At 39.9% G+C, this 10,793-nt stretch overlaps 2 protein-coding genes across 2 annotated transcripts in view; both read left to right on the top strand.

The window, feature by feature from the left end:
• The window catches only part of tinagl1 (tubulointerstitial nephritis antigen-like 1), a 516,891-nt gene that overhangs the window by 71,877 nt on the left and 434,221 nt on the right, over window positions 1-10,793 (top strand). The gene's annotated exons all lie outside the window — the stretch shown is intronic.
• sgo1 (shugoshin 1) lies at window positions 5,666-10,358 on the top strand (the record flags this gene model as incomplete). Its single annotated transcript, XM_083899499.1, has 9 exons — window positions 5,666-5,810; window positions 6,564-6,775; window positions 6,873-6,925; window positions 7,024-7,088; window positions 7,185-8,042; window positions 8,141-8,272; window positions 8,452-8,619; window positions 9,929-10,100; window positions 10,199-10,358. The coding sequence occupies 9 exons, from the start codon at window positions 5,666-5,668 to the stop codon at window positions 10,356-10,358; spliced, it is 1,965 nt and encodes a 654-aa protein (XP_083755625.1).

Below are 10,793 nucleotides of genomic sequence, written 5' to 3'. Positions count from 1 at the left end.
ATAGGCATTTTTTAATGGAGCTCAATTGAAAACCAGGTCATGATTGTAAATGAGAACTGGTTCTCAAATATTTTTACCTGGTAAAATAATGGTAAGAGAGAGACGGATACTACACTCAAATACAAAATACCGAGGTCTTTTAGGTTTTGTTTTCTCCACTGTTGTAGCTTAGAGGTACAGTAACTGGCAACCCGTGGTTGCTCTGCAGCTGAGACTCTACTGACTGCAATGATTGGTAGACGGTGGTAGGTGGCGCCACATGCCAAAATATAATTTCAAAACATAAAAATGATTTGTGGTCTGCAAAATATTTTTTTTAATGCGAATATTTTGGCTGTACTGTTGTTGTTGGTGAGTTCAGTTTGTTATATGAACATTATTCCTGAGTCTGTGACATATTAGGAGGATTTTATGGCCAGTTGCTTTAGATTTATTACATAATGCACCTTTAAAACATTCAAATGCCACAAATGGACTATTTCTTACCAAGAGCAGTAACTTACTGGATTTTTAGCTAATCGAATACAATCAAGTCAAGTGAATTTTATTCATTTAGCCCAACATCACAAATACAACTTGTATATGTACAGTATGTGTCACATGTGCAGAAAACAAGTTCAGCAGATAACAAACAATTTTTCACATTTACAAAGCGAGGAAATCCATATAAAAAATGTAGTTAAATGTAGAAAACAACATAAATTGTAAGAGAGGCTGTAATATCGGTCTTCTTGTCTTATTCTCTGTGCAAATATTACAAAAAAATGCCTGCTCCTTTAAACGGGAGCTGAAAGCTTTATTCGTGTGACATTTATTAACAGGAACACAACTATAAATAAATCTAATAGCTTGTCTTGAGCATAACGATAAACAGCCTTCGCTGCATCTTAGACGGGTTCATCAGGTTGACAGTCCCACACCATTGGACTGTAGCTGCTCTGTGTGTGTGTGTGTATTCTTCCAGCTCGAGTGGGCAGAGTGGGACTATGGTACAAGGACAACATGCTTCCACAGCTGCCCAGACAACAAAAGTGACTAGTTCAGAGAAATCGTCAATGTAATATCTTTTCTATTTCTATTCCTTTGGAAGCAGATGCTGCCCCTGAAGTAGCAGACAGACGTTATTTAGGCCCCCGTGAGACTTTTTCCGGTCCTACAGAGGCAGTGCAGCCAGTGTGGCATGGAGCGACAAACACATCAGCAAATGGAGGGGATGTTGGCTGTGAAGTAAATGGCACAGCAGGGTGTTCAAGAGCAGCCAGTAAGGCATAATGGCCAGACTGCAACCCACAGAGAGCCGCTGTGTGCGCTGCTGTCATCCAGGTTCAAAGAGAAGGAGAGCTCCTTCACCAGTGCAGTCACTTACCAACCTCACATGGATGGAAACGCTCCTGCTTCTGAAATATTATGGTTCATCTGTATAGTAAAAATCGGTTATTTTATTATGGCCAATAGGTTATTTTATAGGTACAGTTGTGGCATTTTTTACTTATGCCCCTAAACTTTGGAACAGGGAAGCCAGCTCACTAGATATTTTTAAAAGAAGACTTTACACTTCCTTCTTTTTTATTCCACCCTGTGTTGTATGTGTTACTGTTTTATTTGCATCTTTTGTTTCATTTCAAAGTTAAAACAGGGGTTTTGACTTTTTGACTTTTAGACTTGGCCTTTTCATTTCACCCTGTGCCGTGTTTTATTGTTGTATTTGCTTTTTGAATTTTTATTTTTCCTTATATCACGAATCACTTTGAGATGCAATCCTTGTATGAAAGGTGCTTTACAAGTAAAGTTTATTACTTTTACTATTGGGGGAAAAAATCTGTAGATCAGATTGCAACCATTCTATATAGAGCCATACCAGAATGCATAACATATATATATATATATATATATATATATATATATACTTATTATTGGATTTTTTTTATTGCAATGGTTTTCAGAAGAACCACTAATTTCATTGTCTTGTACAATGACAATAAAAGTAATTATATTCCATATAGGTTGTAATCATGCTCTCATTTAATTTCCTGGACTCCTACACACACACACACACACACACACGTTACAAAGTTTCAATCTGTAATCTGATTTCTTTTTAAGACGCATAACCTGCGTTGCGATGAATTTGTGCGAGTATGGCACCATTTACCCATTTTCCCATATTCAAACAGAAGCAGCTGAGAGTGAGAGCGGAGCTAATGCTTTTCATCAGACAGAAAAGCATATGATCCTTTCATTGGCCAGGCAGACCGTCTGGACAGACGTAGATGAACTAAGGAAATGTGATTGAACAGGGATGAATTTGTAATCTCTCAATAATGCAGTGCGATCACAGTGGCATGAAATTTGAGCCGCTGTTATTCTAAACAACGGAATGTCTTAATTTGTGTTGACATCCACAGTCATCTGTTCTTCGTATCTTTATTGTGCCCCGGTTTTTCTTTTTTTTTCTGGCTGCCACAGAACTTGCAATGTTTTTTTTTTGTTTTTTCTTTTCAATTTTCAGTCCCTTCTGTCCTTTTCTTGTACCTGAGATAATAAGTTTCTCTCCAGGCGTCTGACGCGTGGATCGTCATGGGTGGCATGAAATGACTGCATGATGGATTTATCCATTAACACAAGCTGAGCTAAAACCTGTGGAGTCCCTCTGGCTGGCTTTCTGTCAAAAATGTCTTTGCTTCTCCCCCTCCCTCATGTGTCACTCGCTTTCTTCTCATACAAAGACGCACAAACACAATAAACACGCACAAAATATAGCCATGGTAAAATAACTGCTGTAGCATCTCCTTGCCTTTAGCAGGAATTATATGCTTTTTTTTATGTACACAGAGGTTATATAATCATTATTAGAAGAGTGAGTCATTTACACATTTGTATGGTTCATATAATAATAGAGCAGTCACTTACTCCAACCCAAGACTATTATTATGATAGTAATTTGAGTCTGCAGCTCTAAGGTTTTCGTTAATTTATTTTCTTAGTCATAAATCTTAACTGCTACATAATCATTAAGGAAATAATCCAAGAGAAAATTAAGTTAAATCAACAACTGACTGTATGATCTACCCATGGGTCTCTCCTGAAAGGCCAGGCCTGAGGTGCCCTGCTGAAGTCATTTGTTTTCAGACAGCGACGCTGACAACACCCGAAGCTTTACCAAAAGCCCTCTCTGTAGCCTCAATATGCCATTCACTTGGCTGCCACAGACACTTTCTTGGATCCTCGCTGACAAAAGGTCCAAATGGATGTTACATTAGCCGCAGTGCCATGCAGGAGAGATGCGAGTTTCTTCCCAGTAAGGAGCCAAATAAGACGAGCCTGGTCGACTTTGACTTGAGAATGTAAATGAGATCATGACTAGGTATTTACTTAGATCCAATATTTTCGGAAAAACATTCGCAGAGCAAAACCTGAGGAGGATAGGAGTGGGCACATGTGGCACTGAAGCAGGGTATCATGCACAGGGGCGATTCTAGAGTCTGTAGGGGCCCTAAGCAAAAATTCCCAGGGGGCCCTTCCTTCCAACCAGTGTTCATCACCATTATGTTATAAATAATCTGACACAACGAAAAATGGAAAAAAATGAATGAAAAAACCTTAATATATAATATAAATGTAAAGAACAATAAAATACTGTAAATAGCTTTTAAAAAACTATATAAACTTAGTAAAAAAGATATGCATTACACTGCAAATAATCCTTCATTTTCCAACTTGCAGAATGATAACTTCACACAGGTTAAAATGAGGTGGGGCCCCTTTAGGGAGGTTTCCTAATGAGGTGTCATTGCAAATCGCCCATTGTTGTTTAAGGGGGACTGGGATGCCACTGGTCACTGCACATTTCAGTAAAAACAGCCCTCAGGCTCCAAGTGTCCGGGGGCCCCCTATCGGCTCGGGGGGCCCCAAGCAGTTGCCTGCCTTGCCTGTTCACAAACCGCGCCTCTGATCATGGACTACACGGAAAAAAACTCACCAGCCACTTTATTAGGTCTGCTACAGCTCTTTTAAATGCAAATGTGCAAACAGGCAATCACGTGGCAACGACTCACTGAATTTAGGCACGTATGCAAGGTCAAGATGACCTGCTGAAGGTCAAACTGAGCATCAGAAAAAGGGACTTTGAATGAGCCACGGTTGTTGGTGCCACACAGGCTGCTGCTCTGGGTATTTCAGAAAACTGCTGATCGACGTGGATTTTCCCACACAATCATCTCTAGGGTTTTTCAGAGAATGGTCTGAAAAAGAGAAAATATCCAGTGAGCAGCAATTGTCTGACTAAAAATGCCTGTTACATCCAAGATATGTAGGAGACTATATGTGAATGCACAACACGTCAAACCTTGAAGAGGTGAGCTATACAGCAGCAGGCGCCCAAACTACTAGGTCACTGCTGCCACTTCATTACAGTCAAGGTTTTAATCGTCACACTGGTTATACAAGTATAAATGTGTGAACGTGCTGTTAACTCCAATATAAACAGGCCGATAGATACACAGGCGTGTATGCAGAGGTGTACTTGGACAAACACACAAAAACAGGAGGCTGGTTACTAGTACATAATGCTACAATACTACAGTATTCATTCAAATAAACACGCTTCCTGGTGTACTGTGTTATCTTAAAGTTTGAATGAGTCATCAGAGTTACGCAAAGACCCCAAGGAATATCACACAAACACTGCCAGTCACCGGGTTCATAAGATTAATACAAATATTAGCTCCATCTACATGCAGCTGAGTACTTCAGAGCACCTCAAGCTCTTATCTCCAGCAGTCAATTATACATTTGGTTGTGTTAGACGGGCTGAATAAGCTCGACCCTTGAGGAATATCGAGGAATATTAATTCCATTTTTGTTGAGGTGCCATACACCCTTCTGTACTGTAAACACATTATAACACAGTGAGGAATATAACAGGATTATGAGTACTAAATCCAGTGTTGACAAAAGTGTGGGCCTTGGAGGTAAAGCAGAGTTAATTGTTGTTTTAAAATGCAGCTGTTATCTGACTGTAATGTTACATTACTGCCTTCAATTATCTTTAGTTAGTACTGAGATTATTATGATAATCCTTTGATAGATATTTGGGACAAAATATTTGATTTCAGTGTTATCTGTTTACTCCTGTGTTAAATTACAAGATACGGGCGTGGACCTCGGAAGTCCTGGCATATTGTTTGGGGTCTCTATGGATTGAAACATCTGAAACATCTGAAACATCTGGAGCAATCAGTTTTTATCTCTGCTCTGCATTTTTTGTGTTGGACATTAGCGCCATCTTGCGAACTCTTCCACATCAGCCAGACGGAAGTGACGTTAGGTCCATTTCCGACCAATCAGCGCTCGCGGCTCAAGATTCGAACGACTACTCGCTGGTTGTCGGAAGAACGGAGTTACTTGTATTATTTGTTCATAAAAATGACACATTAGTTAAATTTATTCAGCAAACTTTAAGTGAAATAGACACGCAGGTACATTGTTTTCATTTACAACGTCCAACTGCAGCTCCGGAGGATATCGTTTACTAACGTTAACGTCAGACAGCATGCTAACTTAGCTAGTAAGCTAGCCGAATCATTTATTGCGCAAAGTCGTTTTGTTTCGCTGTGGATTAATTGGACAAGTTACACCACTTTGAGCTCAACAAGCATCCTAAGCCATGGCGAAGGAGCGGGTCCAGAAGAAGTCCTTCCAGCAGAGTCTGGAGGACATCAAGGAGAAGATGAAGGAGAAGAGGAACAAACGGCTTGCAAGTGCCTCAGCTCCCAGCAGAGGACGGTCCAGAATCGTCAACAAAAGCAGTGGTGAGGAAATGTGGGCTTAACATGTACGAATGACAATCATTTTCCCTCAGTTATATTTATTGAGATCAAACTTTATTCAGAACATACAGGTGTTGTTATGAATATGTCGTTTTATGCCTGAAAGCACTCAAAATGTACAGTAGTGATTGTCCTTTCACTTGTAGGACACAATCAATAAAGTGCAAGTGGTCATCTAAAATAAAGGCAATATCAGAATCCTTTATTATATTATTATTATTATTATTATTATTGTACACCTATCATTCAATTTATTAGGTACACCGTGCTGATTTATATTATCTTGAGCAAGTGTGACTGTTCTCTGCTGACAGCTGGCAACAAGAAGACATTTTCACTCAGGAAATTACAGCTAACTTTTTTTTCAGAAGAATTCTCAGTAAAACTTAGAGACGGTTGTGCATGAAAATCTCAGCAGATCAGCAGTTTTTGACTGTCACTGAAATCACTTTTCTTCCTAATTTTGATGCTTGTCATGGACTTCAGCAGGTCGTTTTGACCATATCTGCATCTCTAAATGCATTACTGCCATGTGATTTATGTTAAATCTAATGAAGTGGCTGACGAATGTGTTAGCATTTATACCGTCATTTATACTTAACAGACTATTATGGACTTTCTTTTAAGATTAAGAATGACTGTAGTATTTTGTTTTTTGTGCTGACATTTTATGATCCAATGCAACACATTCCATGGTGTTTTTTAAACTTGTGATCTTGATATATTTTATCCCAGTGGTCAACACCACACACACCATTCTGAAGGGTGTCCAGTCGAACAACAAGGCACTGGCTGTAGCCCTGCAAGCAGAGAAGGAAAGAGTGAGGCAGGGAAATGCAGTGATCCTGCAGCTGAAAAGGGAACAGCAAGCACTCTTCCTTCACCTGCTTCTGCTCAAGAAGAAGCTTAAGGAACAGGAAGCACTGGCAGCTTTAAAGGCGGCAGAGGTGAGCCTTTGAGACTTGTCCATATTCACTTAATTTTCCATCATTGTGGGGGTTGAGGGTTGTACTCATGTCTATATTTTTTTGTGTGTTGATTTAGACAAAACCTGCAAAGGTCTCTGTTGAACCCCAGCACCACATTAATCTGGCAGGGTACGTTTTTGATCTCATTCAAGTTAATCACATTAAAATTCAGTTATGTTCTTCTTGCTGAGTTGTCTGACTGTGGATCTGTTGATTTTTATTTTCAGGAGAAAACTTGCCAGCCAAAATGTTGAGGAGCCTAAGGTGTTTGAGCTCTCACCTATTAGGACAGGTACGTGAACACATGCTCTTTTATTCCAGGTCTGCATTGAGGATTATAGGCCAAAATAGTTATATAATAACTTAATTTATTTTGTCTTTTTTACAGAGCCTCAGACCTCTGGAAAGAATGGACAATCTGAATGGGACAAGCAAATCACTTTGCCACCCACGGTGGGTGTACGCCGTCGGCACGCTGATAAAAAAAACACGAGGAGATCTGAACGTGTGCAGAAAAGGCAGTCCTTGGGTGAGGGTGATGCCGTAGCAGGATTGGAGGCTTTAAAAGCAAGTCCTATTCATGGTGATGATAAAAATCTAAATCAGGTGCAGCAAAGATCCGAACCAGGAATGGCAGATGCCATTGACACTGAAGATTTTCAGCATTCTACTCCTGAACCTGTTCCAAATAAAAAAAACAACCAACAGTCCAACAGGAAACAAGCCCAGCATCAGCCTCGCACCAAAACAGAACCAGCTCCACGGAAAGGTGAGCGGGGCCGCAGACCTGAGCGTGCACCAATGAAGAAACCTTGGGAAAATCCCAAACCCAGAGCCCGCTCCAAGAGTCGAGACCGTTCAGCCACACGTTCCAAAACAGCACCTCCACCACAGAGCAATAAGCTCAACACATCCCTGGGATTTAATGACACATTTGACTTTGACTGTGAAGAGGCGGTTCACATCACACCCTTCAAGCCAAAAGTAGATGACAGTCAGGTGGCCACCCCTGTCAGTGAAGAGCCTCCACAAAACAAGCAGCCTGTAACTGAAGCTACAGCTTCCAGAAATGAGTCCAGCTCGTCATCGCCGTCCTCTGAATCAGAGGACAGTCTGTACGTCCCTCAAAAAAACAGGAGGAAACAAGCTTCACCAGACCAGACCAAGGTGATCACCACTCGTAGAGGCCGGCCCTCCAAAGTCATCAGCCAGAAAAAGAATATCCATCCAAAACAGGAGATCTCTGGTGAGAATTCAGGCGTGACGGCTTTCTAGCTTAATGGAATTATATAATTATTTTATGATTATGTTTAGATAACTGATGAGTTTCTTTGCGTTCCATAGTATTTAGAAATGAAGATTCAAGTCCTCAGGCCATGCAGCCTGAAAAGAACGAAGCACCTCTCCATCAGTACCCCGACTCTCATATCTCTAACAGCCCTAACCCCACAGAGATGGGAAAGGAAAATCACCAAGGTGAGTGAAATATGTTATATTTGTTTCTTACTATAAGGTATAATATAAGGTTTCAATGCCACTTGCACTGGACACTTGCAAAACATGGTTGTCTATTATTAGTGTACCTGCATCATGAGTATTCAGACAGTTTCATAATATAATGTTAATTTACAATGATTTTTGTCCTGGTTTTTCAGTACCTCACGGGGAGGATTTGGAGGACTGTTTGCCCCCTGTCAGCCCTCTGGTTGAAGCTGAGATGATGAGAATAGACAACGTTCTGTCTAACTTTGGAGATTTCCCCAGCGATGCTCCACCTCTTTTATCACACCAAACGCCCAAGAGGATCAAGACATGCAAAAAACGTAGGTTTATTTTTTATGTAAGATTCAAACATTTAAAGATCTCTCGTCTTTGAATCTTGAATCACCTCTTTTATCCACCAAACACCCAAGGGGATCAAGACATGCAAAAAACATAGATTTGTGTTTGTTTTGTATGACAAAAAAATTAAGCCATAATTTCCAATACCATCCGACCCTCATGTGTAGGATAAAGCAGTAGACGATGAATGAATGAACTTCCAATACACGTTAAGGATGGACATTTCTAGCATAAACTAATAAAAATATAATTTTAAATTTATTATCATCTTGATCTATACACGTCTTACGCTACAGACTAACGAGAACATGCTTGTTTCTTACAGATCTGCACAAAGATCAATAATCCTTTTAAATATATTTTTCAAATGAAAATTTGTAAATAATCACCATTCCCTCGGATATCGCGAATCATATCGCAATCGCAATCCCTGTCAAAATAATAGCAATTAGATATTTTTTCAAAATCGTTCAGCCTTAGTTCACAGTGTGTTGAGCTAACGGGAGCAGCTACCAAGATGCACTTAAAGACCCCGGGAAAATTTCATCATCTCTGTGGGATCTACAGCATGTTGAGCTTAGAGGAGCAGCTTCAAGATGCATTCAAGAAACCTCCTAAATGTGGACACTTCTGCAAATACACATGAAGTCCACTAACTACTAACAGCTTGCTAACAGCCACTAACAGCTTGCTGCTGCTACCTTGTGATAACAGTCACCAGAAATAAGGTAGGCATTGCAGTTGAAGAATTTGTTTTTATAAATGCAGTAATTAATAAAAAAAAATAACATTTGTTTTATGTCTCTTTTTAATTAAAAACACTAAATGATACATTTTTAAAGTCAAGTGAACAACGGAATAGTTGATGACATGGCGCCAGGTTCGTGCAGTCATTATCGAGGAGTAGTGTAGTGAGGTGCTGATTGACCAATCGATGCAATTTCACCTGTCAATAGTGATGTCTCGCACTATTTAAGAAGTTTAAATGCATCTTTAGAGTAACTTTATGTTGTTTTTTTTGCTAAACTGGGGTTCATCAGGGTTTTTAAGGCTTCACTTCAAGAAAGGGGTGTTACTGTCCAGTCATTTCCCAAACATGTTAGTTGGAATAGAATCCCAGTTTGACCACTGAGGATTGAGCACTCCGTTAAACACGTGTGCACTTGGGACGCATGGTTAGATTCACCTTGTTATTACCTCTCTGTTGCACTCTATGATTTAGCTGCTCACTGGTGTATGTACACCTTTTCTCTTTCGTTGTGTATCACATTATCCTTCACGTTTCCACAGGTGGGCTTGGTATAAGGACAGCAGGGCGGGGCTTGAGTCTGTGTGATGTGACCAATATGTCCCCCGCAGCCTATCGCAAGTTCCCCTCTGACGCCCGCTGTTCCACTCCTGTTCCTGCTCGCAAGCGGCGCTGCACCATGGTGGTTGACTACAAAGAGCCCTCGCTAAATGGGTAAGTTGGTAGAGTAGTACTGCTCTAACTGTAATTGGTTCTCTGTTGTGTTCTGTGTGAATGCTCAACAAATCCAATATAATAATTTTTTTTTACAGGAAACTTCGGCGTGGAGATAAGTTCACAGACTTGCAGTTCCTCCGTTCTCCTGTATTCAAACAGAAGGCTGACCGGAGGTCTGAGCAGAAGTCAAGGACTTCTACCAATGGTCAACAGAAGTTTGATATGTATAATGAGGCGTTTGTTGGTTGTCGCTGAAAGCAGTCACCTTGTATTTACATTGCCAGTTTTAGCTTTTGATAACAAGAGTTGTGATCTTTTAGTGTTTTTGCTTGCAAGGTTATATCTTTGTGTCATTGTTTGTAATCTGACTGTGAACTTGTACTTTTTTCACATCTATTTTCATGCTCTATATGTGTTTTGTCATTTCTCTGCTTTATCATTAGATAAATGTAGTAATGGCTGTTTTTTTGAAGTGGAATGTTTTGTCATTTCTCTCAAACTATTCTGTTAACTGTTTTTATAATGAAGTCCTGAATGACATGAGCTCATACTGCTGTATAATAAATTAAAATTTCTATCCTAATTTTTCTGAAATATTTTTTAAAGACAGTAACTTCAGTGCTCGAATGAGCAATTTGCGTGTCCTTGTGGGCTAGAAAACTGAGTCACATTCAACTATGTTTGTTTAGA

Source organism: Microchirus variegatus, assembly GCF_963457635.1.
Source record: "Microchirus variegatus genome assembly, chromosome: 13".
Taxonomy (NCBI): Eukaryota; Metazoa; Chordata; class Actinopteri; order Pleuronectiformes; family Soleidae; genus Microchirus; species Microchirus variegatus.
The sequence above is the reverse complement of the archived record's forward strand: the minus strand, read 5'-3'. Positions and strand labels throughout refer to the sequence as shown.